Source organism: Neurospora hispaniola, assembly GCF_033458365.1.
Source record: "Neurospora hispaniola strain FGSC 10403 chromosome Unknown B0T23scaffold_2, whole genome shotgun sequence".
In the NCBI taxonomy this organism is placed as follows: Eukaryota; Fungi; Ascomycota; class Sordariomycetes; order Sordariales; family Sordariaceae; genus Neurospora; species Neurospora hispaniola.
In genome coordinates this window covers 3,371,751-3,398,470 of record NW_026944407.1, presented here as the reverse complement: position 1 = coordinate 3,398,470, position 26,720 = coordinate 3,371,751, and the positions used below count along the sequence as shown (strand labels likewise).

At 52.2% G+C, this 26,720-nt stretch overlaps 10 protein-coding genes across 10 annotated transcripts; 5 read left to right on the top strand and 5 right to left on the bottom strand.

Moving 5' to 3' along the window:
• Window positions 1–2,655: 2,655 nt before the first annotated feature.
• On the top strand, window positions 2,656–3,195 carry B0T23DRAFT_310983 (uncharacterized protein; the record flags this gene model as incomplete). The annotated part of the gene is made up of 1 exon (XM_062834618.1): window positions 2,656–3,195. One exon carries the CDS (start codon window positions 2,656–2,658, stop codon window positions 3,193–3,195), a length of 540 nt encoding a protein of 179 aa, XP_062695823.1.
• Window positions 3,196–4,399: 1,204 nt separating this feature from the next.
• B0T23DRAFT_438461 (beta-lactamase-like protein) lies at window positions 4,400–5,524 on the top strand (the record flags this gene model as incomplete). Its single annotated transcript, XM_062840662.1, has 2 exons — window positions 4,400–4,532; window positions 4,654–5,524. 2 exons carry the CDS (start codon window positions 4,400–4,402, stop codon window positions 5,349–5,351), a joined length of 831 nt encoding a protein of 276 aa, XP_062695822.1. The 3' UTR covers window positions 5,352–5,524.
• B0T23DRAFT_86749 (amidase signature domain-containing protein) lies at window positions 5,466–7,589 on the bottom strand. The gene is made up of 2 exons (XM_062841911.1): window positions 7,201–7,589; window positions 5,466–7,147 (listed from the first exon to the last, which is right to left on the bottom strand). The coding sequence occupies exons 1-2, from the start codon at window positions 7,307–7,309 to the stop codon at window positions 5,586–5,588; spliced, it is 1,671 nt and encodes a 556-aa protein (XP_062695821.1). The 5' UTR covers window positions 7,310–7,589; the 3' UTR covers window positions 5,466–5,585.
• Window positions 7,590–8,131: 542 nt separating this feature from the next.
• On the bottom strand, window positions 8,132–8,796 carry B0T23DRAFT_393791 (uncharacterized protein; the record flags this gene model as incomplete). Its single annotated transcript, XM_062838096.1, has 3 exons — window positions 8,132–8,560; window positions 8,625–8,667; window positions 8,720–8,796. 3 exons carry the CDS (start codon window positions 8,794–8,796, stop codon window positions 8,132–8,134), a joined length of 549 nt encoding a protein of 182 aa, XP_062695820.1.
• Window positions 8,797–9,681: 885 nt separating this feature from the next.
• Window positions 9,682–10,828, bottom strand: B0T23DRAFT_86704 (PRP38-domain-containing protein). Its single transcript, XM_062841910.1, has one exon. It carries the CDS (start codon window positions 10,559–10,561, stop codon window positions 9,695–9,697), a length of 867 nt encoding a protein of 288 aa, XP_062695819.1. The 5' UTR covers window positions 10,562–10,828; the 3' UTR covers window positions 9,682–9,694.
• A 316-nt stretch (window positions 10,829–11,144) lies between these two features.
• Window positions 11,145–12,378, top strand: B0T23DRAFT_374566 (uncharacterized protein). Its single transcript, XM_062836855.1, has 2 exons — window positions 11,145–11,350; window positions 11,431–12,378. The coding sequence occupies exons 1-2, from the start codon at window positions 11,302–11,304 to the stop codon at window positions 12,081–12,083; spliced, it is 702 nt and encodes a 233-aa protein (XP_062695818.1). The 5' UTR covers window positions 11,145–11,301; the 3' UTR covers window positions 12,084–12,378.
• A 3,816-nt stretch (window positions 12,379–16,194) lies between these two features.
• B0T23DRAFT_86631 (uncharacterized protein) lies at window positions 16,195–17,332 on the bottom strand. Its single transcript, XM_062841909.1, has one exon. The coding sequence runs from the start codon at window positions 17,024–17,026 to the stop codon at window positions 16,469–16,471; it is 558 nt and encodes a 185-aa protein (XP_062695817.1). The 5' UTR covers window positions 17,027–17,332; the 3' UTR covers window positions 16,195–16,468.
• A 912-nt stretch (window positions 17,333–18,244) lies between these two features.
• On the top strand, window positions 18,245–19,038 carry B0T23DRAFT_393788 (Pre-mRNA-splicing factor isy-1; the record flags this gene model as incomplete). Its single annotated transcript, XM_062838095.1, has 2 exons — window positions 18,245–18,247; window positions 18,322–19,038. The coding sequence occupies 2 exons, from the start codon at window positions 18,245–18,247 to the stop codon at window positions 19,036–19,038; spliced, it is 720 nt and encodes a 239-aa protein (XP_062695816.1).
• Window positions 19,039–19,456: 418 nt separating this feature from the next.
• B0T23DRAFT_402666 (Metallo-dependent phosphatase-like protein) lies at window positions 19,457–21,343 on the bottom strand (the record flags this gene model as incomplete). The annotated part of the gene is made up of 1 exon (XM_062838697.1): window positions 19,457–21,343. One exon carries the CDS (start codon window positions 21,341–21,343, stop codon window positions 19,457–19,459), a length of 1,887 nt encoding a protein of 628 aa, XP_062695815.1.
• A 2,590-nt stretch (window positions 21,344–23,933) lies between these two features.
• On the top strand, window positions 23,934–25,615 carry B0T23DRAFT_86593 (uncharacterized protein). The gene is made up of 3 exons (XM_062841908.1): window positions 23,934–24,181; window positions 24,256–25,200; window positions 25,278–25,615. Exons 1-3 carry the CDS (start codon window positions 24,040–24,042, stop codon window positions 25,385–25,387), a joined length of 1,197 nt encoding a protein of 398 aa, XP_062695814.1. The 5' UTR covers window positions 23,934–24,039; the 3' UTR covers window positions 25,388–25,615.
• Window positions 25,616–26,720: the final 1,105 nt, after the last annotated feature.

Below are 26,720 nucleotides of genomic sequence, written 5' to 3'. Positions count from 1 at the left end.
TCCCTACAGAAAGCCAATTCAGACATCGACAACCTCAAGGGAAGTGTCCAGAAATTGGAAAAGAAAGCTACCACACTCGCAGAAGAAAAGGCTCAAATGGGCCAAACCATTGGTGCCCATGAGACTTCCCTGCTCAAAAAGGACGAGGATATCAAGAAACTCACGGAAAATATCCAACGACTCACAGCCGAAGCAAATGATCTTAAGAAAAGCATCGAGAACCTTACTGAGGACATCGCCATCCAGAACAGGGCCCTCGCGCAAAAAGAGAAGGACATCCAGAACATGGAAAAGACCATCCAGGGCCTCAACACCGAAGTCACCAGGCTCAAGACCAAGGCCGCAGAGCACAACCAGAAAACCACCGCCAAAGATGCCACATTGACTGCAAGGAACGACGAGATAAGGAAGCTGAACGATCAAATCAAGCAACTTACAACCGAAGTCACCAAGCTCAAGAGCGACGCCGCCAACTTGAACCAAGCTACCACGTCCAAAGACATCGTGCTAGCCCAAAAGATGGAAGAGATCAACGGCCTGCGCAACGAAATGGTGGAACTTAACAAGGCTCTCGACACCAGGGATACCACTCTCTTGCAAAATACGGACGAGATCAATAGACTCAAGGAAAACGTCCGACGACTTGGCGACGAAACTACAAAGCTCAAGAAGGACACTGTGAAGTTGAAGGAGGACAGTAAGAGCTGGGAGGAGACGGTGAAGCAGCGCCAGACGGAAATCAACAAGCTGAATGATAACATCAAGAACCTGCAGGGGGAGATTAAGCGGAAGGAGGCGCTTTTGGCAACACGGCAGGGTGAAATTAATGCACTCAAAGACGAAATCGTCGGCCTCAAGAAGGACCTCGTCGAAAAGGACGCTCAGCTGAAGAGTCGCGATGGGGAACTTGGAAAGTTCAGGAAGAGTATCGCAGCCAAGGAAACTGCCTTGGAGCGACTCGAGAAGGAGAAGACTGCTCTTAGGGAAAAGGTCGAGCAGCTTGAAGGAGAAGTTGGTCGCAGAAGGAGATCATTGGACCTCCGTGCGGATAAGATCCTGGAGCTCACGAACTCCGAGAGCGCAGCGCGATTGGACTTGGATAAGCAGAGAATCAGGAACAAGAGCCTCGAGGAGACAAATGCCGGACTGCGGAATCGTGCTGCTAAGGAAGGCGATCCGCTTGGTCGGTTGGGTGATGAGGTCACGAAGCTTAGCCGCCAACTTCTCGAGAAAGATAATGATCTGGCCAGCCTGCGGGCCGAGCGTGACGGTCTGCAGACCGATATCCAAAACCTTACCAAAGCCCTCGCTGCCGAAGGCGTCAATGTTTCCCATCGCGACGATCAAATCGCCCTCCTCAAGCAAGAGCTCACCACCAGACAAGCCGCCCTTGACGCAAAACAGGCAGCCATCAACACGCTCGAGTCCCAACTCACCGAAGCGCAACAAGCCTACGACATACTCGCCTCCTCCAACACCACTTCCCAAGAGGAACTTGCCCGCTCCGCTGCCGCCACGCAAACCCGTCTGTTAGCGTGCGAAGCCGAGATCGCCTCGCTCCAATCCGAAATCACGAATCTCAACGAGGATATCACCGCCAAGAAAACCCAGATCGCAGATAACGAAAAGCGCATCGACACACTGCTTCGCGATGCGGGGACTAACGAAGCGCAGCTGGCGAGAATGAAGATGACTATTGCTGAGTTGCAAGAGGAGCAGGAAAGCCAGAAGAGATTGTTGGATGAGTACAAAGGTCGACTTGCACAAGCGGCGGCGGCGTCGTCGTCGTCTTCGAGCTCAGATACAGCATCGGATACGTCATATGATGACTGTGGCGAGCCGTTGGCTAAAAGGCTGTCAGCTGATGGGAGCCAGAAGCTGGTGAGGGTGATTGATGATTTTATGGAGATGATTCCTATGCCCGTGGGATCGGCGAGCGCGTTGAGTCAGGAGCAGTTGGACCGGTTGTTGGCGGAGGCCAGGAGGGCGTTGCAGGAGGGAGAAGGGAGAGGAGATGGGATGACGACGGATGCGGAGAGGATGGTAGTGAGGGGGACGATGAAGAGGGAGTTGGCGAAACAGAGGGAGAAGCAAGATAAGCTGGAAGGGATGATTGATGGATTGGAGATGGAGTTTGATGGGAGCGTTGCTTCTGAGGGGTCTGCTGCTGAGGCAGCGGCTGCGAGAAGAAATCACAAGGAGTTGACGGATCGCTTCAGGGAGTGGCTGGCTTGGAGCCGTGGGCGGACGAGGCTGCTGGAGAGGGAACTGGATCTCGATGAGACCCGGCAGAGGCGGGTGGTGGAGAAACAGGTGACCACGACGTTGGTGAACTTGGAGGTTGGGAGGTTGCCAGAACGCAGAGGCGAGAAGTTGTGTTTCTGCGCTTTGTTGAAGTTTTTCGCGCCCAGTATTATGAGGAGAGTTACGAACCAGGGACCGATATGTCAGGATTGCCAGAGGCCCGAGAAGGCGCAACAACTGACAGCAACGACATCTCAACGCGCACCTCTATCATCGTTGTATCACGGTCACAACCATCAACACTTGCCCGAAGTTCAAACAGCACTCTGTTACATCATGACGGCGCTGCTCTGGTTCGCCATGCTGGTCTGCATCCAACCCTACCACTTTGTCACGGTGGGCGTCTCTGGCATGCTCGCCATCCTGCGGTTACCACAATTCCTGCTCGGCTGGGGCAGATACTACGGTCAAGTTGCCGTCAGACGATACCGTCACTGGCAAGAGTCAAAAACCAAGAAGAATACGCCAAGGCCGACATCGGATATCTACGCCGGCTTACAAAAGCCAGCCCTAGGCATCCCGTCCTGGCTAACAGCCTCATCGCTTGTCGGCTTCACCGTTGCCCTCCTCTGTGTGGGCATGACGCTGACATACTACGCCGTCTTACAGGAGAGGCGAGTGTGGATGAATGCCAACGACTGGAGAAGGCCGTACTTACGCAGCTTGATTGGGAGAGAACCGTACCCGGGGTGGTCGCCTATGAAGATTGATCATAGGTTTTGGTTTGAGCCGCCGCTGGAGTTTCTGTTGGGATGGGTGAATGACTACGTGGTACATCCTCTTTTGTTTGGGAGTGATTATGGTGGTAGTACATGGAGGAATGGAACGGGGGTATACGATGCTGATGGGACGCCGTTGATGATTAGAAGGAACACAATGAGTGGGGGATAGAAGATGTTTTGTTTCTCTGACGCTAAAGGGATATATATTGTTTTCTTGTTTCTTTTGTCTTGTTGGATACCTGACTTACCTAGGAGTTGATGGAGTTGATGGACGCTTTGACTCACTGCCCTGGTGCTCCCACATGAACTCCCGAAGACCGACAAAGGAGTCCACGTGTAATCGTAGAAGCTAAGAACACTCTCGTCCCTCGGCATGCGACCTTACGGAACGGAGGGAGATTGAGGTTTGAAACTTCCGCCCGATGTTCCGATATGTCATGTTTCATGTTTGCAAACGAAGCGTTTCGAAGCAATAACCGCCCCCGGAGCCAATTCCGACCGCTGTAAGTGCTCAGCTGCTTAGTAATTTAGGGGGCCTAGAACCAGCTGCCAGCCAAAGGCTCCATCCTCAACGGCCCCGCATACCCAAACCAGCGCTAGAGGGAGAAGGTACGAGGATACCTCTTACTGTGTGTCTTCGTACGGCCCCCTCCGAGACGGGACGCCGGAGTGTTGCATGGTCCCGGGTGCCGAACGTAACCATGATGTCACTGGCCTCATGTCCCTTTGGACGACCACTGTGTACCGTTACGACACCCTCACCATACAATCCCTTCCTTCGTTCCGTCTTCCTTGAGATAAGATTCCGCACAAGAACTAATTACGATGCCGAGGCTGCCTGGACGCGTCTGTGATCCGTTGCTGTTTTCCAAATGCTACGCAGCCTCCTTGGGAACCGGTGTAAGTGATTCAAGTTGCCGTTTTGGGTTTACGTGCCGACCAAGTCAAATTTTTATCCTACGATATGATACAGAAACCACTCTTCCCTTCCGAGGTTCTAATAAATACCTAATTCCAAATATTCTATCATGTTAACATACCAATCTTCTGTCAGCTTATACATCTTGTTGTCGTCTTCGATCTGATTATTGTTATAAACTACGTCAACTATAACATCACCACTGACACGAACCGCCTCTCCATTCATCCAGCATCCCACCACGAGCCGTCTTCTTTTATTTAGCACCACTACACCTTCCAAGTACCCCCCATTCTCTCCCCGCGGCACCTTCAAAACCCCTCCACCTTCAAATCACAACAAAACGGCTTCAACCAAGCCCTTCATCGCAACCGTCCTCTTCTCTCTCGCCGCCGCCTCTGTAGGTGCCGTAGTCTACTTCCGCCCCGGGATAGGACGAGACATAGGAGCCAAAATGTCGAACAAACTGGTCCCCGCGAACCCGGACGACGTCATGGTGATCCGGGACGTCACTCCCAACGTCGTCACTTTTTCTGTGCCCTTTTTGCGGTTCGGAAAGATTCCTATCGGAGGGAGGGGGACTTTGGGTAAGGCGCATCCTACTCTTTATTGCACACGTCTTTCTTTTTTTTTTTTTTTTTTTTCTTTTTTTTTTTTTTTTTTTTTCTTCACGTTCCATTAACACAGCATAATCACCCATCGAATTAGTCCGCCTCTCCAACAACACCCTAGCAGTCTTCTCCCCCGTAGCCCTCACGCCCTCGGCCCGCTCCCGCGTTTCCTCCCTCGGCTCCGGCCAGGTGAGCTACATCGTTGCCACCGATATCGAGCACCACATCTTCGTGTCCGAATGGGCGCGGGCCTTTCCCGACGCCAAAATCATTGGTCCCGAGGGTCTTCCGGAAAAGCGGGCAAAGGTGACCAACGACGAACGCATCGGGCACGAACCCTTTTCCGTCGTCTTCACAAAGGAAAATAAAAAGAGTGTCAAGATCGACGAGGCCTTTGATGCCGACTTTGAGTATGAATACGTCGACGCCCACCCCAACAGGGAGCTGGTGTTTTACTACAAGCCGGATAAAGTCCTGATCGAGGCCGATCTCATGTTCAACCTGCCTGCCATTGAGCAGTACTCCAAGGTTCCCGAGGCGGAAAAGCCGCACGGGAGTTTGCTGGGGAGGGTTTTCCAGGCGATGAATAGCACCGAGGGAGAGGCCAAGGGGATCAAGAGGTTTTTGTGGTACGCGATTAGTCGGGGTGATCGGGCAGGGTTCAACGAGAGTGTACGGAGAATTGATGGGTGGGATTTTGAGACGATTGTGCCGTGTCATGGAGAGACGATTGTGGGGAACGGGAAGGAGGTATTTGAGAAGGTATTCGAGTGGCATTTGGAAGGCCATAACTGAGTGGGACGGGAGGTGTTGGAGGATACCCAGGGAGGTAGCTGATGGAGTTGTTAGGGGGGTTCTTTTGGTGTTTTTCCTAGGTATGTTTCTGGAAATGGATGGTATTGTATGATAGTTTAGGACTGCTCTCTATGCCTTATGGGCTGTTAATGATATGGACGTAAATAATGGATATTCAGGGGTATCAAGTAAGTAAACAAACCCAAATATACCCACAAGACCATTGGATCTTTGTTATACCGCGTCAAAAATTCGAGCCGTCCATAGCTCCTCCCTGACAACACCAGCTATCGTCTCTGCAACAGCCAGCAGCCTAGCATCATCCCAATACTGCCCAATAAGCTGCAACCCAGCCATGCCCGCTCCCTCCTTATCCTCAACCCTCATCGGCACACTGATAGCCGGCAACCCCGCCAAGCTCGCCGGCACAGTAAACACATCATTCATGTAAGCGCTCACCGGATCCTTCTTCTCCTCACTCAACACCTCGTCCAGCCTAGGCGCAGTCGTTGGCGCAGTCGGGCACAGCAGGAAATCCACCTCCGTAGGTCCCCACTTATCCTCCAGCCCGACCGTCTCCGGCAACTCGCTGAGCTCAAATCTTTCGGGCTTGTCCAGAAGAGGGTTGGGCAGCGCAAAGACGCGGTTAAAGTCGCGCCTTACCAGCCGACGCACCTTCTGTGCTTTGAGAAAGTAATTATCCATGGCGGCAGAGGAGAGGGTGTAAGCGCCTAGGAGAATACGACGCTTAACTTCATCCCCAAAACCAGCGGTGCGGGCGCGGGCATAGAGGATCCCTTCCTCTTCTTCTCGTCCTTCTGGGCCTTCCGAAACAGCCGCATCGCTCTCGGTCGGAGGCGTGAAGCGCGTACCGTACCGGATGCCGTCATACTTGGCCAGGTTGGACGAAGCCTCGGCGGGCGCGATGACGTAGTACGCCGACAGGGCGTGGCGGGTCGAGGGCAGGGAGACGGGGACCAGGCGCGCGCCGAGGGATTGCAGTTTGGCGGCAGCAACGGACCAGCTGTGCCGGATGGAAGGCGAGAGTTCCGTAATGTTGTATTCGAGCGGGAGACCGAACTTGAGGTTTTTGAGCGGGTACGGGTCCTTGGGAAGGGGACCGGTGTAGCAGTCCCGTTGGCTGGCGCACCGTCTGCGCGCCCCGTGGGAGAGGCTCGTGGGATCGAGCGGGTCGTGCTCGGCCCAGAGGCCCCTTGTTACCTTGTCGGCTCCTCCAAGAATAAGCTCGGCGATGGGCCTTACTTCCTTCGCCAGCAATCCCACCGTGTCGAGCGAGTTGGCATAGGGAACCACGCCATAGCGCGAGAGCATCCCGTACGAGGGCTTGAATCCCACCACGCCCGTGTACGCGGCAGGCAACCGCACTGAGCCGCCCGTGTCAGTACCGAGAGCAAGGTCCGCTTCCCCCGTGGCTACGGCTACGGCACTTCCGCCTGAGCTGCCACCCGCGGAGTGCTTGACTGCTTGTTGTTCGTGCTCCCCCTCCTGCGCGACTGCTCCAAAGGCCGTGTGTACCGAGTGGCTACCCATGCCGAACTCATCCAGGTTCGTCTTGCCGACCAAGAGAGCGCCACGCGATCGCAGTTGGGTGACGATGGTGGCTTCGAAGGGGCTGCGGTAGTTGGCAAGGAAGTTGGAGCCGCATGTCGTCGTTAGAGGCGTTTCCTCCTCGGAATTGGGGGAAACTGTGGCGATGTTGTCTTTGACGGCAAGACGGAACTGCCGCTGTTCGCGCGCGGGTTGGTCATGTTGCTGCACTACAAACCAGGAAGACTCTTGTCAGCGGGTATAAGTGCATTTCAAATCCACACACAATCCGGTTCGGTACCTCTGGATATAAACTGGTTCAGGGAGCGTCGCTGGATGGGTGACGTTTGCCTTGTCGAGCTCACATGGCGCAGACATAGGCCCCGCAGCCGCCCAATTCTAGCTGACATGTGGTTTCTTGGTCACGACCCAGCTCTGTTCGGCACTCAATTGGGTCGGTTGCGGTGTTGGATTACCATGTTTCTGTACTTTCACCGTGGTCGGGAATCGGGAGAGATTCGGACGGAGCTTGGAGAGCTCAAGAGGGGGATTCCAGACAATAGAGGTACCTATGTCGCTTGGGTAAAGCTGATAAGGGTTAGGGTTAGATATTCACCGTTCTCTGAAGTTATAGGAGCACGAGCTAGTCGTCAAGGCCGTGTTTCCCATTGAACTAGGTCAACTACCCCGGGGCATAGCTTCCTGCTTTAGTGAGACTAACAGACATGGAGAGTGTGTCCTGAGCAGTCAACAACTTGAGCCACAGCCATGAGTGGTTCCTTTTGAGTGGTGTTTGTGTTTCCAAGCGAACCTTCACATCTCTGGCCTACCGAGAACCACGAGACCTGCCAGGAGATTTATAAGTCATGACATCTGAACTTCTCATCACATCTAGGTGTGTTTGCTGTAATGAAGACTGAAGGTGTAAATGTCCAAACTCCGGAGATGAATGCTAATATATCTTGAGAGCCGACATACAGGAATTTCATGGATGATAATGATGTCTGCTGCGGTAGTCAGGGAATTTGGTAAGGTTTATTGTTGAGGTATCGCTGCCCTTCAGACCGAACCCCAGGAGAAACAACCATATCATAGCAGTGACAGGCAAAAAAATGAGGAAACACCAGTGAGTAGCCGATCAACGACGAAAGGATTGCAAAACCGGCCAGTAGTGTTACCTAAATTCCCCACGTAGCAGACCTAAGAGGCCACCTTCAGGTTCCTTGATCATATTATGGCCTCCGAATCGGTAGTCCCCCAACAAATGACCACAACCAGGCGACACTTTCCCATCCCACTCTGCCGAACCAAGCGGAAACAGTGTTGCAGACCCATAGGACTTCGTGAGGATGCAGACCGCACATATTGGACAGGAGTTGGGTGACCGCAGGTGTCACAATCTTGTGATTGTTCTCTCTCCATAGCCGTCGATCCGAAGAGAGACCATCGTTAATGCGCTGAGTTTGTTGCACGGGTGTGGGATATATTGTATGGGAGGTGGGAGGTGTGGATGCTGTGACGGTGGCCTTGGTGTCTTTGGGTTGCTGGAATGTCTGCCGTGGCATTTTGCTAAGACGCCATGCATTGAAGGTCTGTAATACTACAAACACCGTGATGGCCAAGCAAGCGGTTGCCCACCATTTCCTCAATCGCGGGTTTTGCTGAAGCAACATGTTATTAGCAAGCGTACAGATATCAAGAAGTCACTTGTAGTCAGAGGCTTACCTTGTACCATGCTGAGCATTTTTGCGTATGAATAGCAATTTTTCTTACAAAAGTTAGCGCATGGATTCCATAAATACAAGTGATATTCAACTTACGCAGAGATTCTGCTTATATTGTTGAGTCGTCGGGAGATTTCTTCGAGAGTGGTGCAGATGGCGTGGAACTCCGCCATCTTTCGAGGGAGAAGCAAAAAGTGCCTGGGAGGATCGAGATAAAAATGAAGAGAGAAGGGAGAAGAGGCCAAATGAGGTAGATGGGATCAATCCGTTTGAGGAGGTCTTTTGCGCTGCTGATGGTTTAGTTTAGCGGAGTGGCAGAAGAAAAGCCGCCAGGAGTGATCGCGGAACTTGAGAGTCTGGTTTTTACGAGGACCCAACAAGACTGAGGAAACAAAACATGGTCCATGTGATAATGGTGACTTTGAATTAAGACATGGAAAGAGAAAGTTATGAAGACGGATGGTGTGGGCTTGTCTTGTACTTATAAGTTCTAAGGGCGGAGTTTTGGCATCACGACTTTCCCTCCAAATTGGGAGGTGCGGGATGCAGTACTGTTAAATAAGTGTACCGTCCGGACTGAAACCAACATGCACAAATAAATAAATATGCCCGTTGCTTCTGCCGTGAAAGAGGCAGTCATTTTGGTGGCGACCCAGAGTTGAGGACATTCGCTGGTCCGTGAGTCCGAAGAAGCCATGCTGATGCATCTAGGTGGAAGGGTGGAAGGTCGCCTCGCGACCTGACTGATGATTCGCGAGCAGCGGTATGCCGAATCTGTAACTGAGTATGGGACACCGATAGGTATTGCTTGAGCCACGAATGATCATGTCGACGCCTGGAATGGCTGGTTATAGCCACAACTGTCGGAACCGCTCACATTTGACGGACCTTGAATGCACATGGGGTCTTGAAATGCTCCCGAGGAGCCCTGCTAGGAAAAAGGGGTTTACACCTTGTTCTCAACTCCCACTGATCAAGCAGGGAGTCAGACTCTTGCCTGGGGAACATACGAGTGTCGGGCATTACATCCCTACCTCTACGTGAAGAGCTTTGCTGGCGAGTCCGCTGGCGTTACTCTGGTCCGTCGATATCCATTCTTTCCCTGCCATTGCGGTCTTCCGGTGTTCTTGACCTCGATCTCGTCCTTGACCTTCTCCTCGTCACCGGCGATCGGGACCGCGAATAAGATGTCGACCTCGACCTAGACCTAGGCGTACGCGATCTTGACCGTGTCCTTGATCTGACCTCTCCCTCGCTTTCGCTGCCGTTGCTATTCTGCTCCTCCTCTGCCTTGCGCATTGCCTCATCCTCCTCTTCTAGGAGGTCTTCTATGTTCCCCAAGGGACTGACCCGTGGTTCAAGTATGTCCAGATCTTCCAGGATGTCTCGCTTCCGCATCTTCCACAGACTCGTCGCGCAAACGCGATCTTTGGTCAATAGGTCATCAACAAAGACATCCATATACGTCAGACTAGTGCCGTTTCTACCCTTCCGCCTCAATTTCCGCCTGTCCTCTAGAAACGGCTCCAACGTCTTGTACACATCCTGGTCCTTCCTCGTGAGACGGATATAAAACAGCGCCAGCGCGCGTAGATACTTGAACTTTTCGCCGCCAAATTGTAGATACTCGTTGAGGATGTCGTCTGAGGGCGCGAGCTGCAGCAGCTTGAAGGCCAGGCAGAGGAAGGGCGAGGGCTTCTGGACGGTGCCATAGACGCCGCCAATGAAGTCAACGTGCTCGACAACGCGATCCACAATGTCTGCTTCGTTGACACCGAAACACTGCTCCTTGTAGAAGTAACTGTCGATGATGCGTTCCCGAACCGCTTTTTCCATTATGGTGGCCGGGTTGAGGCCGTTGGGAGCGAGCGGGCCTGAGGAGCCACGCTCGTCGAGGAAGCGTCGCTCATCGGCACGGTGAAATTCGGATTTGCTCATGTTCTTGTCGTGTGTAGGTCAAAGTACGCGCAGGGCGTAGAGTATTCGGTGATTGTAGTTTCACAATATTGATGTTGCGCACAGTTGAGGGTTTGGTTTCCTACGGACAGGAAGAGAACCAAAAAAAAAAAAGGTTGTTGCCGGTGGAATTCGAGGTCGAAGTTCGAGTGATTGATAGCGCCAAGTCTCACAAGTACATAACGCGACGGGAGTGTTGGCGGCAGGCAATTCACTGGGCCAAGCCGCCAATCGTCATACTTCTACAGGTTATCGATAAGCGATAAACGCCCAAGGTCCCAAGTGCCCCTCGTACCTCTACTTGTACTGTAACTGGCGGTGTTGAGCTGTTGTGCCAGTGACACAGTTGAGATCTTCCAATGAAGCGACAAGCGACAGCGTCAGGCACGATGTGCGGCGCGTGAAAGGAGGGGCTGGGAGAGACGGGGGGGAAGACATGAGGATGGAGACGGGAATGTCACGGTGGAAATACACGTTGTTCATGCACAAGAACACCAGGACTCCGGGTAACCTGCATGTGTACGTACCTCTCACGCTCATTCAATGTTTTCTTCTTCTTTTTTTTTTTTTTTTTTTTTCGGTGGTGATAATTCCACGTTTTGTTTACATTCGCACATCGGCTTCAAAGTGCATCTGAAAGCCTCACTCAAGCCTCAGCAAACTCTCCATGCGCTGTGTGCATACTCCTCGCAGCAGCCAACAAACAGTACCTTGGATAAAACATGCTACTCACTTCAGCCCAAGTATCAATCGCTTTCTCATCGGGCATCGGTATGCATCTCCCACTAACGGACCTCCTTGGCCAAACAGTACATTCATCCGACTGACGTGGTCACTTTATCTGGCAACAGTATTTATCTTCACTGCAGCCCTCTTTCTAAGCGGGTATGCAATCCAGCAGCGGACACTGCGGGACCTCCGCGCGGCCATCAAGCCAACTCCAAGGCCATCCCCAAGAACATATTTGCCCGATCAGTTTAAAAAGATGACCACCGAATTACCTGATGGCACCATTGTCCCGGTACAAGACGATAGGGTTGTAATAGAGATCAAACCCACTCCGCCCAGTGAGGTCCACCAAACATCGGAAACAGAAGACGAGAACCGACAGAAGCCAATACCGGCACCACAGCCAGCGCAAGAGCCAGCGACAGCAAAGACGGAAATGAGAAAGACATCATCAGCAAGAGCCCAAAAGTACAGAGAACAACAGCAACTGAAGAAGCAGCAGCAGCAGCACATGCAGCAAGAGGGCTTGGTTGTTCCGCAAGGACAGCAACAACAAGAACAAGATTTCAGCAAGACACCAAACCAGGCAGAACAACAAGAGACAAGCGGAAGCACCCCGATCGAAATCCCCGAAGGAATGCTCGAACACCCCGATCCGGACAAGCGCGCCGAGAAAGCAGTCAGTCCGGCAGAAAGGCGAAGGCTGATCAAAGAAGAGATCAAGAGGCTGGCGCAGCCTGAGGAGAGAGGGTATTATCAACGACGACTGTGGTGAGACAATAATGCATGGGGCCACTCCAATGGTGAGAGAATACCACCTGATTCATGTTCAACCTCTGGCTGGCCTTGAGGATGGATTATCGTGGATACGAATGGGACGTTTCTGGTACGTGTACATCCTGTCAATGAGTGTCCTGCTTCCTCGACATGTTGTCACTACGAAATCTTTACGAATGAAATGACCATATGTTCTTTGACTTTCTAGTGCATCATGATATCTAAACAAAGGACCAAAAAAAGAAGAAGAAAAAGCGATTATTTTTTCAATCAAAACGCCCCCCCCCCCCCCCTTGTACCAAACGCCTTCCCTAGCTGTTCAACTTGGAAGGATGGAGAGATAGTTGAGCCCTGCATCGAGGAAAGCACCCCTTTCGCTGCCCGACCTTCCTTCAGTCAAGTTCAAGCTGGTTTGTTTTACCCAGTTCCGAATCCTCATCAATGCATCCGCTGCATCTCCTCATCTTTCTTTCAGTGTCGTATTCCCAATTATCGCGGCCTCGCAAACCCGTTCCCCGCTTGCCTGTTCTTCCCTCTTTCTTGAGTCATTCCGCAGACGTTTATGTTTCTTGGATCGTACCAAGCACTCCAACCCATCACTGCCTTCTGTCTAACAACGACTGCTGCGAAGACCTCGCGGAACTTTGAGAGCTACTCCTAGAACTAGCCCTGTTCTTAGCCAGTCGCGTCGAAGAGGATCCTATCCAGAGGTCCATATGCTCGGGTAGGAGACCACGGCTGAGTGAAGCGCCGCTCTTTTGCAACTACGAGGTGGAAGGGATTAAGTCAGCTCGCCATTCTTTTTCCACCAAAGGTTCCTCATCACATGGAGCTGCCTACCATGCACATCTTGCATCGGTCACCGAACCTCATTACCACATTGTTGCAACGGATCGAACCCTACAAAAGGTCAGGTCAACACCTGGACGCCGTGGTTGAGTAGGGGGTCGACTAACGTAATAGTTTGCGCAATAACATCCGTCCATCTCGTCTGTTGGCAAATGTTCAGATGTTGGAGGGTCTATCAGGTGGAAGGCAATCGAGAGGTCTGGACGGGGTCGCTGTTTTAGATGCAAAGCGAATAACCAATAACAGAGGAAGATTGACTGAATAGGAAAGACGATGCTGTCTGGTGGTGTCAAGTGCAATGTCTATGATGTGGTTGATGAAGAGCAATACAGGAAAAAAGGCGGCGATCAAGATGTCTATAAGCCGAAGCTTGACCAGATCAAGAAGCAAGATGTTGTGAGCTAGGAGAAGGGGACCAAGCAGTCTATTATACAAACCTCAGGAAGGCGAAGAGGAGGAGGGAGGAGGTCAATTGGCAAGGTCATGGTCATGGCAACGCCAACAGGGCAAGGGCCAACAACTGGTACCAGCAGAGATCCAGCAGCGCTTCCTGTCGTTCGCGTACAGGATTTTGAAAAGACACTGTTAGATGATTGTGTGGTAACATCATACTCAGCAGTATGTTATAATGCCGACTTGCATGTAATGCACCCGAGTTTCCAAGACAGAGAGCTCTTTCTCAAAGTTACGTACCGCGCATCCCAACATCGCCTCACAACGTACATGTGCTTGATAACAAGCATCGGAGATAGCATTAGCAAATGGCGTTTCATCCTTCGAAAATCGAGCCGCCCTCCAGGAGTTCTAGAACACACGCTGGCGCCCAATACGCCAGCCGACCGCAACCAAAATCATTAGAGACAAAGGAAAGCACGGATGAGGAAAGAATGCACCTAGAAAACAAAGGGAGGAGAGGGGTAAGACGCGGGACAACCAGGATGGACAAAGTAGCAACAGCTGCTCTTTCCGCAGAGCATATGTCAAAAACTGCAGTGAAGTCGATAGAGCAAACGGTAAGCAGGCCTCGGATGTCTCCTGGGCAGATGCCATGTCCCATCAGCATAATCCGAAACCCTGCTTCGCGTTTTCCTCTCGCTTTCTCCCATTTCCATTTCAACCCGTCATCCCTGACGCAACCGCATCGCCACTGTCTCCTCGTAATCGTTCTCCAACTTAGACCGACGGTCACCGATAGAGACACGCCGCTTTTCCTTTCATCGTCGTCATCGGCAATGACAAGGGGTATGGAGTCTGCGGCAATGCTACCCGAAACGATCGCTCAACCCAAAATAACAACACAACCAACGATGTGCACCATTTGTTTCTTAAAGACCGAGTCAGCCATAGGGCAGTACCGCATGCGATCTGTCCTACGATAAAAAGCCCAAATCGCCCTTCTCCCGGTCAAAGGGGAATGGTTTCTCCTGTTATTATCCACATACGATGGGAGAATGCATCATCCAGCCATTCAAGCAGCAGTTGCAACTCCAACGTTCTGTCTCCTCAACCACACAACAACTCTCAATGTTCGCATCCTCAGCACCCATCGACGCCTCAACCCCATACGATCAAGGGCCCTGTCGTGATCCCTGACGGAACTCCGTGCAACTCCATTTCAAGTCGATGACAACCACTGCCATTCAGATCATCACCCCAAACAATACAAAGATCCCCGTATCGTCCACCACATGCACGTGTCAACTTCCCAGACTACCACTCGTTTATTGCCCTCAAAGTATCACAGCATCCTCCACACATCCCCCCGCCTCATAGTCATCCAGTCCTCCAGTCCTCCAGCTCCTCCATACTCCTTGTACCCCAATCATCCACGATCCTCCATAATATCATCCATCATCCTCCACACAACGGGACATGGAACCCTCCCACCCAACTTCTGACCTTCAGTCCCATTTGCTTCTTAAAACTGCACTGCTACCGTTACACTTGCATGTATAGCCATGGCGCTTCGAAGCTACCTTACCCGTATGCATGTCAATTTGGTTCTTTGAGATGTGATAGGACAGCCCAAGCCTGAAATCTGCCCCATCTTCCCCCAATTTTGTGATTGTATCTGGTCTGACTGTTCGTAAGTGGTTAGGTAATGATTCAATACCCGAGTCCTACCTAGTTGTCCAAACGGAAGTGGGTACAGCTAATACTGTTGGTATGTGATGTAAACAGCGGTTAGATGTAAAGGAAGCAAAGGCCAACAACAGTTGAAGGAGACAAAAGTGAAGCCTCGGTATTTCTCGGGTTAGATCCATCGTGTCTTTCCGTATTCGCTTCGTATGTACCGTATATACATCCTACTCATCCACCATCCCGCCGCCCACTTACTCTAGACACTCTTTTACCACCTCGAAAAGTTGAATCTATAGCATTCCATCTTTGCATCGGGGAACTTGTACTAAATCGCCACTATCTTACGATCTTTGTGTTATTTAGGTAACTATTGATCTATCAACTTCGCGACTGCCTCTCAACCTGTCTACGCTGGCGACTGAATACCTCTCTATATTAGTTTCGCCCCCTCTTCCCTCGCCAAGCCCCACCTCCTTCTCGTAGCAACACAGCGTAGCTTCAGGGTCTTGCAGCAGCAGCAGCAGCAGGCATTAACTACAACAACGTATAGGCCCGCCTCTATGAAACCCTGCAAGATGATATTGCAAAATCGTACAGATCCCTGTATGCACAGCCCGCTTGGAATCTGGCCTGATCCGGTCCGGTCCGGTGAAATATGGGGGTGTCCGTCTAGATGCCTCCGCGGTACGATACGGAACGGGAACCATCGGACTGACTGATGGAACTGAATCGTGGGTTTATAAAGATCCCACTTGACGTAGAACCAGAACGGCAAGCCCGGACCCCCGGGCTCCCCGGCCCGGAGATAACGGGAACGGGAACTACGGACTGGGTCCCCTTTGGTCGGTCACGGTCTGGGCCTTTGATGGACTATTACTATTTTCGGAGATCACTGCCACGGTGATAAGACATGCATATGAGAGAACTTATCGAGGTCTAGGCGTCTTATCACCTCATAAGGTACACTAGAAAGTCTAGATACTATCGTACATCCCAACCTCAACCGCATGTTCCTGAGAGTATCCCATATGCATACATGTATAGTTTGTCAGCGATAGCATTACACACTCTCGTTCAAGACAGCAACCCAAAGAAAAAATGGTGATATGAACGACAACGAATAAAAGATTCATTAAAAGCAGAGAAAAAAACAGATGACAATGACACGGAGGGCCCTCAGATTAGCTCTCTTAAGTTCTCACTGACAACGCGAGCCAAATCTCCTTTCAGTGATAGAAAGGTTGTTTGTAGACCTATAGCTCTGCTGCCTGCAAATTTGGCTTTTTGGAATTCGGTCATCACCGGGCTCCGTGTTCATTGTTTGGGAAGAGGAAAAGGAGAAAGGTGTAAGGGTCTCTCCATCTCGTTCCAAGGCCCCCAGGCAGAGTGTAAAGTCTACCTGCAAACCCCCTCCGATTGAAAACTACAATTTTATCCGTCATCGGTGCTGCTCTAGACGCAAAGAAGGCGCCCTGTCTTCCCTACAAGCCTTCTGTCGTGGAAAACAGAAAGCGAGAGAAGCAAGCACGATCCTCTGCATCGGCGCACCTCTGGCCGTTGGTTTATCGTCATTGCGGGCTGCAGACAGTGACAGGGAAATATGGAAGTAGGGAGAGGGGGTGATAAAAGCCAGGAGGATAGCCCGCCCATGACCATGGTGTAGTAGGGTAACGTACCTCGCGCGAAGGGGAATACTCGTGCGGCAAGCACATGAGACCTTTTCTGCCTCACGCTAGCGATGGGACACGAACCCTTGCTGGTGAAGGCGAGAGTTTCGGTGAGAGTAACTTTCCCAGCCAGGCATTGTGGCGGCAATGGTAGTGCTTGGTGCGCGATGCGTGTCCCAGCTACTCCAAGTTGTGGAAAGGACGGCCACACTAACATTTGTTCTTCATCCAGACGTCTGCAAAAAATGATCCTGCCGCTCTGGACCAAGGCCGACTGATAACCTCGACAGCTAGCAGAACGTATCTCACATGATGCCCGTCTTGGAAAACCAAAACGGGACATCCAGCCTTGCGGCAACCAAGCCCCGATCCTTCCATAGGGTAAGGAGTTCGTAACTTCTGGTTAAGAACCACTCCATGGGTAGGATTCGGCGATTTATAAGGCTGGCTGTGAGACGTTCATGCTGGGTAGACGGTCGAGGCTACAGCCGGACCAGGTCCAAAGCAGAGGGCCAGGTGTACACATGTCCGGATGGGGGTGCATGTGAACTGATGAGGAAGGGAGGAGGGGAAATGTAAAAGTATGGTGGAAGTAGTGCAGAAAGTTGTGGGGTACGAGTTGTTGAAGAGGTCTGCTCAGATATCCGTTCTTGTTGGGCTTTCATCTTCTGCCAGATGGTTCGTCGACTCCTCGAAGAGGGAAGATGCCCCTATCGGTGGAATCAAGACACCCTGAATTGTGATGGTTTTCTTCACTGCAGGACCCTGGGAGTAGATGAAGCAAGTGGCAATGAAACAAGGAAGTGTTGGGTGAGTTCGTGAAAGGTAGCTGAAGGTATGACTTGAGGAGGGGTGGTTGTGATTCGAGGAGGATCGTTGCCAGGCGCTGATAGATTGAGGTTGCAGAAATGAAGGGTCGAAAGCATTGACGAAGGAATGGGAGTATAGGAAAGGATGGTGATTAGAATGTTGGCTCGCTCCATAGGTAGACCTCGGTTCGCATGCTTATTCAGAAAGAGCGATGTGCATCCTCGGGCATCGCCGCCTCGCCAGACGTGGGAGGAGTTACTCAGCTGGAAGCCAAACCAAACCGAGCCTCTCAAGTTTGCAGTGACTTTCAAAGCCGCGCGATACTGCGGCAACGGAGTAGAATCCCACGTTCTAAGGGTGGCTGTAAATTTTCGTGGTTCGAATGGGAGAAGTTTAAGGTGTAGAGGTAATCAACCTGGTGACTGTTGGATGCAGGTCGAGATTCGGGACGCGTTCGAATTGCGGCGCCCGTTGATCATCTGCAGTGGAGCTCGGGCCACAATTACAGAAACGCCACACCACCACACAAACGAGGCATCACAGCCTTGCAGCCTTCTGTCTTGTACCAGTACATCATCTTCGAATTTCCGGCAACACGTAAAATCCACGGCTGGCCACAGTTAAACCTCCCACTGCGCCTACAATCCCCAGCAGATCCTACTTGCTTCGTCTCAGGAGCGAGCTTAGGTTATCAATCACAATACCCTTCCACGCCTAATTTCCCCAGCGCAACCCATAATCACCATCCAAAATGGTATGTTCCTGATCAGTCCCACTGTTCGACTCTTCTATCTGTACAATTCGTGTACTAACAATGTTCCAACCCAGGCACGCAACTCCGAAAAGGCCCAGTCGATGCTCTTCCGCTTTCGCGAAGCGCAAGCCGCCGACCTGGGCATCATCGACGCCGGGCGCACGCGCCGCCCCCGCTCCATCACCGAGCAAGACAGCATTCCCGCATGCGAAAAGTGGCGAGGCCAAGTCCTCAAGGAAATCTCCCGCAAGGTGTCTCGCATCCAAGACCCAGCCCTATCCGACTATCAGATTCGCGACCTCAACGATGAGATCAACAAGCTCATGAGAGAAAAACACATGTGGGAGGTGCAGATCCGCAACCTGGGCGGACCGAACTACATGCGCTCGGGAGGGAAGGTGTACGACGAAGCCGGGCGGGAGATCCCTGGTGGAGGGAGGGGGTACAAGTACTTTGGCAGGGCGAGGGAGTTACCCGGTGTGAAGGAGCTGTTTGAGGCGGCGGCGAGGGCGAAGCAGGATGATGAGAAGCCATTGGAGACGAGGGATGATTTAAGGAAACAGGTGGATGCGGCGTATTACGGGTATGCGCCGGACGAGGAGGACGAGAAGCTGTTGGCGTATGAGGCGGCAAGGGAGAGGCAGGCGTTTGAGAACCTGGCGAAGGCGGCGGCGGGATTGGAGCCGCCTCCCGGATGGGAACCGTTGCCGGAGTGGGAGCTTCCTACGATGGAGGAGGTTGCGCAGGAGCTTATTGACAGGAGGAGGAGGAGGCTGTTGGATCAGTTGTAGCCTGGCTATGACTGAAACGACTTGTAATTGGGTCTGTGGGAAGAGGAGAAGGGGGTACATGTCGGTTGCGCGGGTATGGTGATGGTTCGTTTTGTAGCATTTACACGGATACGGCGCGGCGTTCAAGGCGCAGAGTAATGGGATACATGATACTTTGGCGGGTTCAACAACCAGGTTCAGCTCAAGTGCTGGGTTTATATTCGTTTTGCGCACAGCACTCGCTATGTTACCATTGTTATTTACATTCTGAAATCATTATCCCGTTCATAATTCATATTTGATCCCTCAATCCAGCCAGGTCATCAAGAAATAGACGCCAATGTGACACATCCCGTACCGCATGACCGAGCCCCGTCTCAGGCCGCCGTGCCTTCAGTTTCCCGTGCCAGCGAGACTATGAACAACATGGCTGTTGTGCCTAACAGTTAGCAGGCCAATTCTCCTTAATCCAGCCCGCCATCAATTCCGTAAAGGTCCCATTGACATATCTCTTGGCATCATCATTAGTGTAGTCGCCTCCGGAGATCTTCAGCGCAACCATGACCCATGGTTGAATGAAATCAAAGAACACGAGATCAACCCTTTCAGGCTTCTTGTCCTCCTCCTTGGGCGAGAACCCAACTTCGGCCTGGATGCAGTTAGGCACGACATAGAAGTTGATGGCAGAGTGGATAGCATCATCGCCATCGTCACCAATATCATCCTTTGTCGTATAGCCTTCGATCAAAACGGGCTCCTTCTTAGAGCCGCCATCACCTGACAGGGGTTTTTGCCCGTCCACAAGACCCTCACTCGCGAAGGAAGGCATTGGCTTCTCATGAATAATGTCCTGTGTGATGGCGAACTGCTCCGGGATGGCCATAAATCGAGCATCCATAGGAGCATGCTCCTCCATGATCCGCCCGGCGTTGTTGAGTAAGCCGATAACTTTACTGGCAACCTCGTAAGGGATGTCGGGGATGTAGTTGAGGACGCTGAGGAAGGGCGAGATGATATACGTCGTATCTCTGGTAAATTTGCCCTTGAAGACATCGAACCGGATGGCACCGGTGTTCATGATAACCAGACGAGGGACATCTTTCCTGTCGTCGTTGATGGCGATCTCTGGAAGAACCTCCTTCTCGAGCCACGTGTAGATGCTGTCCTCGGAGGGATAGGGCGCCCTCGTCATCCACAGGTTCTTTGGTGCACAGCCGAACGTGTAGTCCAGATCGAGATCCTTGCGGGCCTGGGCGATCATTTGTGACACATTTCGGCCGTGCTCTGTAGGAAATGTGGACTTGTTCAACCCGGTGTGATAGTAGAGACCCAGTAGGTTGTTGTCGATGTACCTACGGTGGAACGAGAATCCCGCAGCCTCAGTCGAAGACGGCTCGTCGTCATTGACAGCAGCAACGACGACATCCTTGGTTGCCCTCTTCAGATCACCGTCCACCGACATCCAGCCGATCGTTTCAAAGTAACGACCGCTGGCGATAGCGAACGATCTGGAGTCATACGCCGTCGCGTCACGCACGTGCACATGGCCGCCGAAGAACAGGATGGGCGTGAACCGATTCTGCTTACGAATGGCTGTGAAGATCTCCTTGAACTCGGGCATCTTCACGCCGACGTGACCAATCACCACAAACACATCGGGGTTCTCCCTGATGGCGTCCTGGAACCACTGCTCCTTGATGGTCTCCCTCACGGGCTGTACCACTGTGTTATTGGCATTTCCGGTAAAGTCAAAAAGAAAACCCATGGCGACAATATTCAGCTTCTGGTTCTTGGTCTGGAACTTGCGGTACCGCTGCGCCATGGGGATCTGCAGTCCCGTCTTAGGGTCGATGTAGTCCAGATTGGACGCAACGTACTTGTCCTGGAAGTTCGGGACGGTCCGCAGGTGTTCTCCATCGGCAGTCGAGGCATGGTACAGCTCGTGGTTCCCCGTGCATATGATGTCGACGTCCTGCTCGCGGTATATGTCATAGTAGTATTTCCCCTTTGGATTCGAGGCGTCGTAGAGTCCATTTCCTTCGACGCGATCGCCGGTGTCGACAAGGAGCAGATCAACGCCCTGCCCATCTGCTTCTTTGCGAAGATGTTCGGCAAAGGATATGTAATCACCCCAGTCAGCCGAATACTGTGCTTCTTGTAGATGTCCGCCATGCCAGCCGTGGGTGTCTGTCGTGTGGAGGAAGTTGAGCTTGCCCCAGACGAGGTCTCGCATAGGCGCGGCGATGGGAGATGCAGCTCCGGGCTGCGCTGCCCGTGCCAGTGTCGCAATGGCACTGGCGACAAGGATTGAGGCTTTGACAGCCATCACGAAGGCGTACCGATGTGTAACACTATACGTAACAAATATGGCTTCTGATGTAATGTCATGTACTATGCAACTGCAATGTCGGTGTCGGTTCGTCTGTAGTCTGCGGTTTGTCATAGCGCCGACGGGCGTTGAGTTGGCCCATCAGGGTACCCGCCGGCCTCGGCACGGCAGGCAACGCTTATCGATATGCCTGCCATCGGCTCTGAGAGTCCTCACTTGTCAGTGTCGCTTGAGGGCGTGACCGGAGCTCGCGTATTACCGTTATGTACCTCGACGCACAAGCACGTGAAACTTCCCAATCACCGTCCGATTTGGTAGGTGAGCACATGGTCTGAATAACACCGACCAACACTCAACCATGATAGTGCAATCAGATAAAGAACTGAAGGAGATGTGGACGAGAGACTTATGATAGTACTGTGGGCTTCCAGGTTGGGGTGCCTGCTGACCAAAGATTAGATACCAACGTTGCCTTGGCACCGTGCTTCGTGTATCAAATTCCGAAATTTCGATGGCATTGGATTGCCTTTGTTCCCACGGCGAGTGAAGAATAGTCCGACTGTTGGTCAGCCGCCGGAGATTCAGTGACCAAGCAGAACTCCATACAGGTGGATTCTGTAGTGAGTTTCACATACTCCGAGCTACTGTGTATGTACCCAACCTCAGCCTGCCTCAGCCAACCTCTCCAGCTCCGCTTGACCGAGTCCTGATTCTTACCGCTGAGATGTTTTGGATTTGGTGTGGACCTTGCTGGGTCCTTGGCTTCGATGCGAGAAGAAGCAAAGAATGTGGTTGTTATCAACTCCCGCGTCTTTCGTAGTGTACACCTCGCGCGCCACAGGGTCGAGGAGGGTCTTTTCTTGGCTACCATGGACGATCAACTGCAGGTACAAGACCTAAGTGGCCGGCCCGGAAACCCGGCCCATGTGCCGTTTTCCGATAACAAGCTGAAGAACGCGCCTTTTCCAGTTTGCAACAAGAATCGTTACACTACCAGTATGTATGTGTATGTCATGGAGACGGCTGCAACAGCGGCTCCTCCGTGGCCGTACATCGTCCATGACGCACTCAGCCCCGGCTCCAAATTTGACGACGGCATCCCCATACAATGATGAAGTTGAGGAGCTTCGGTGGCATTCCAAGGTGGATGCTATATCCAATCCGTATCCAACCTCGTGGATACGGGGTTCCGGGGTCAATCGGCCGGCACACTCGGGGTTTGCCAATTGCCGTTGTGCAACTTATACAATGGAAGGATACCTACAATGGCTATCCATAGGTACATATCCGCTTCTTATCTCCATGTTTCGAAACAACTTCCAACTTATCGAGCTCGAACTCGGGCGCAAGACATGCATCCCCAGACAAGCACAAAGCGACACAGATGTGAAGTCAAGTGAGTGTCGACCGCGCATCATGTGTTTGCGGTTGTGTCTGCAGCCCAGCCGTCAGGTACGTGGCCCGGTACCTTGATGCTGTGCATTTTCCCCTCGTTCAACGCAGTCTTTCTGCTCTTTGGCGGACCGAGGTCAGGTCTCTTTCTTGTAGGAAGCAATCCATGCAGTTGCGGCGCCAAGCTTCCAACCAAAACCCCGCAGCCCCCTCCATTTTCCATATCGAAAGCCACAAACCTACCCAAACACTCCATGGCGTTGAGTCTCGTTCTTCTGAAGCCCATGCTCCACCACCATCATTATTACATATGACCATCACCACCACGCAGCCAGGGTTCACACCTTTCCATTTGTTGGCGTATGTACCCGGCAGCGAGGTGCGCTAGAGCTGCCTTGCCTGCTTGTTCTTTCTTTTTGCCTGTCCAGGCTGCCGATGAAGTGCTGCGTGAGTGTGTGCCCTGCGTGTCTCTCCCCTGGTCAGATTATCGTTTTCTTCCTCTCTTCCCGTTTCCAGAACATGGTCCGAACCTAGCCCCGACGGTAAGCCTCGCTGGCCGCGCTGCCTCTTCCTCTGATTGGGTTCTCCTACAACGTTTCTCACGTGTCACCACAATCAACTTCTTGGCCCCTGATTAGACCCCGTTCTGGTTACTTTCCCCTTGGGACGTGTACATATCTATTATGTATTGGACACTGGGCCACTGTACGGAGCTGCTACAACACTGCCTCGCAGCCGCGAAGGTAGGGGTCGATGGGACTGGGCCTTTGCTGGGCTGGGGTAGCCAAGGTAGAGGTAGGTAGCTCCAGCAGCTGCACAGGTCTACAGACCAGGGTTCGAGCTTGGACGGGAGTTGGTGCTGTCGAGCGACCCGGGCGAACGAGTTTGTTACCTCCCAAAACCTCCCCGCGTCTTGGTCTCGCAGAAGCTTTAAAAAGGTTATCTGTTGCTCTTCTGCCCTCTTCGAGTCTTCTTTCATCTCAATGTTTCATTGTTTCCTCTCCCCCGTTCTCTGCGTCAAAGGCTTCGTTTCCCCGCTTTGAACAACGTTGGAATTGCTACAGGAGATCAGGTAATTGTGTCGTCTAGCACGTTGGAGTAACAAGTCTGTGCTGGTTGCCGTTCACCTACACTGCACTGCTTCACCGTCACCGCGCTCAGCTGGCCTTGCTGCTACGCCTTTTCCCCCCGTCCGCTGGCAGCAACTCCCCAACCTTCTTTCCGTTCTGCATTCTTCCTCCCTCTCTATCTTAGTTACTTGTAGCTTGGGGTCGACAAGAGGATCGTAGGAAATAGCAATCATGGTTACCACCGCTACTCAGGCGCCGTCTCGCCGCTTCCCATCTATGATCGAGATGGCCTCTCAAGCACCGTCTCGCCGTTTCCCTTCTATGATCGAGATGGCCGAGACCGCCTCAATTCGCTCCGTTGCTCCTTCTTACAGTAAGTTCACCAAACCAGATTCACTATTTCGTTCCATAAACAGATGCACTGATAGTTGAATACTTACAATCTAGTCTCCGAGGTGCCTTCCTACCATTCGGATCGGTACTCGTATGCCGATCCATACAACCTTCCGGCGGAGCCTGCACCGCCTTACTCACCGCCAGCTGCAGGATGGGATATGGCTGGCCGGCTCGGTGTCCTCTCCTCTCTAGTTCCCGCAACACTTCCCGATCCGCCGGAAGAGCCCCGCCGCGAACGTAGTCGCACCCGTACCCGTGCCGGGGCCGAAACCTCGTCCTCCGGCAGTACTTCTCGGGGTACCTCGAGAACCGCCAGTAGAACTAGCGGTAGCAGAACCACTTCCGACAGCACTACTGCAACTACCACCAGCACAACACGACACCGAAACCGCCTCGGTACCAACTCGGCCGCCAATGACAGTTCGAGCACCATTGCCAGGCTCGGAAACAACCAGAATCGGAGCACCACCAACATGAGGACTAGCGCGGCCGCCAGCTCCACCTCCCTCCCCACCACCACCACCACCAACGCCGGTTCCCGTCCCGTCGCCGGCACCCGGACCCGGGCCCAGACCACCCCAGACACCCCCTCCCGATCCACCAACTCCAGCTCTCCTCCTCCCAGGGTCGGTCTTCCCCCGGTACCCTCCGGCCCGCCGTCGCGGACCGACTTCCCGGTGCTTGGCGACTTCCGCATCCCTTCCCTCTCATCCATGTCCTCCAACCCCAACCTCCGCCAATACCAAAACGTCGCGCAAAGGCGCGCAGCAGCCAACGCCTCCACCACGAACTTGGACGGTCTCAGACGGGCTCTCGATCGCATCGAAGAGGAGCGCAATAACCCCAACCCGAGCAACAACGCGGCCCGCCCGCGACCGCTCGAGGATCCGTACCTGGTAGGCGAGGAGGCGGCGGCCAAGGCGCGGCGGGAGAGGCTGGCGAGGGAGAATGGCGATATCTTGATTCAGGAGAACCATCGGTGGGATCTGTTTCTGAGTACGTTTGTCTATTCTTTCTTTTTTGACAATTGTTTTCCAGTCAGCAGACTTGATTTTAACCCTCTGAAAAAACAGACCTCATGAGAGAACAAGAAGAGCGCCAACCGGGCTGGCGCCGGTTCCGCAAAAACATGGAGACGCGCACCAGCAAGCTGCCTTTCCGGCTCGGCATGCGGGCGCGATAGCGTCGGGCTGTATGCCGCTTGTGTCGCGGCGAGAAGCAGCAGCAGCAGCAGCTTTAGAGACAGCAAGGCTGAAGAGTGTTCATCGATCAGCCATCATGATGAGACGAGTTTCGTACTTTCCGTTTTTCTTTTTCTTCTTTTTTTCGATTTCCTTTTCCCTTTTCCCCTGTCGTCTTTCTTCCTCACCTCGCTGGACGACACGACGCATCATCCAACGGCGTTTTGCGATTTTGGTTCTTTGCTTTTCACTTTTCCTTCTCTCCTTTCATTTCAGTGTCTTGCCCTTTCTGTTTCTTTCTTTCTTTTCTTTTTTTTTTTTTTCCCTCTCCCTTCTTCTGTCGAATCGAAAAGGGGTATGGTATGATAAAAGCATGCCCAAGCCTGGGTTGTCGCGACGGATCGATTGCAGTAGCATTCTTTTCCCAAACTTCGTTTTCCTCTTCGTTTTCCTTGTCTTCATTTCTCCGTTTCCTTTCTCACTTCTGCATGGGCACGGTTTCTGACCTCTCGCTTGATCTCTCGGTCAACAGATGAACGTTTCTGTCTGGTTGCTGTGTGACATTGTCCGTCCCATTTTTTTGCATGATGGCGTTGTTTTTGTTTGCTACCGTGGTGCTTTGCCGATGATGTGAAATGTTGTCTGGGACGGAGGTTGTTGGAAAGATTCATTCTGGCAATGGACTTGAAATTGATGACTGATATGAGCAATGTCGATGTTTTTTTTCGAAGGGAAGGGAGGAAGTTATGGTGGATGATAAAAGAAGGTCTAGCTAGGTTAGCTATTTGTTCATGTTCAGCCATGTACAAGCATGATGCTAGGGAAGAATCAAAAACGTAGAGTTATATTGAAAAAGTCTTTGTTGTTCAAGGTTGGGATCATGCACCGATCTTCGTGTAAAACTCCACATTGAGTTTAGTTTCTGTGTTGTCTTGGTGGCAGTCTCGAGGCAGTGTCAGTTGATCTATTCTCCAAAATATTTTCTCTCGAGTCATTTTCTGCGTGCTGGAGCCCGGAAGAGATAATTTAATGGTGATCACGTGTGTTGTTAGTAATACGAGTCATCGTCTATGTATATCAATTGGCAAGGCATAAGTGGTAAGGTAATTTTCATATGTCCGAATGTGCTGGTGAACTGCCAATGCCTCCGTCACGATTAGGATTTTACTGCACTGCGTTTCGGGTTTTATCTAGCCCCATAACATTGCTCATAGTCTCTTTCATAGCCTATCCATGTTGTCACAGTAAGTAGGTTTGAGGGCTGAGGGCACCATCAGAATTGACGAGTGAGATATTGAGGATGAAGGAAACAGGATAGGGGTTCTTTTATGCGAT

Coding starts and splice junctions, on each gene's coding strand:
- B0T23DRAFT_374566 (XM_062836855.1), top strand. CDS start 11,302: ATGCTACTCACTTCAGCCCAAGTATCAATCGCTTTCTCATCGGGCATC. Junction 11,351..11,430: donor CGCTTTCTCATCGGGCATCG/GTATGCATCTCC, acceptor ATCTGGCAACAG/TATTTATCTTCACTGCAGCC.
- B0T23DRAFT_86593 (XM_062841908.1), top strand. CDS start 24,040: ATGGTTACCACCGCTACTCAGGCGCCGTCTCGCCGCTTCCCATCTATG. Junction 24,182..24,255: donor CTCCGTTGCTCCTTCTTACA/GTAAGTTCACCA, acceptor CTTACAATCTAG/TCTCCGAGGTGCCTTCCTAC. Junction 25,201..25,277: donor TCGGTGGGATCTGTTTCTGA/GTACGTTTGTCT, acceptor CTGAAAAAACAG/ACCTCATGAGAGAACAAGAA.
- B0T23DRAFT_86631 (XM_062841909.1), bottom strand. CDS start 17,026: ATGTCCCGTTTTGGTTTTCCAAGACGGGCATCATGTGAGATACGTTCT.
- B0T23DRAFT_86704 (XM_062841910.1), bottom strand. CDS start 10,561: ATGAGCAAATCCGAATTTCACCGTGCCGATGAGCGACGCTTCCTCGAC.
- B0T23DRAFT_86749 (XM_062841911.1), bottom strand. CDS start 7,309: ATGTCAGCTAGAATTGGGCGGCTGCGGGGCCTATGTCTGCGCCATGTG. Junction 7,148..7,200: donor GAACCAGTTTATATCCAGAG/GTACCGAACCGG, acceptor CCCGCTGACAAG/AGTCTTCCTGGTTTGTAGTG.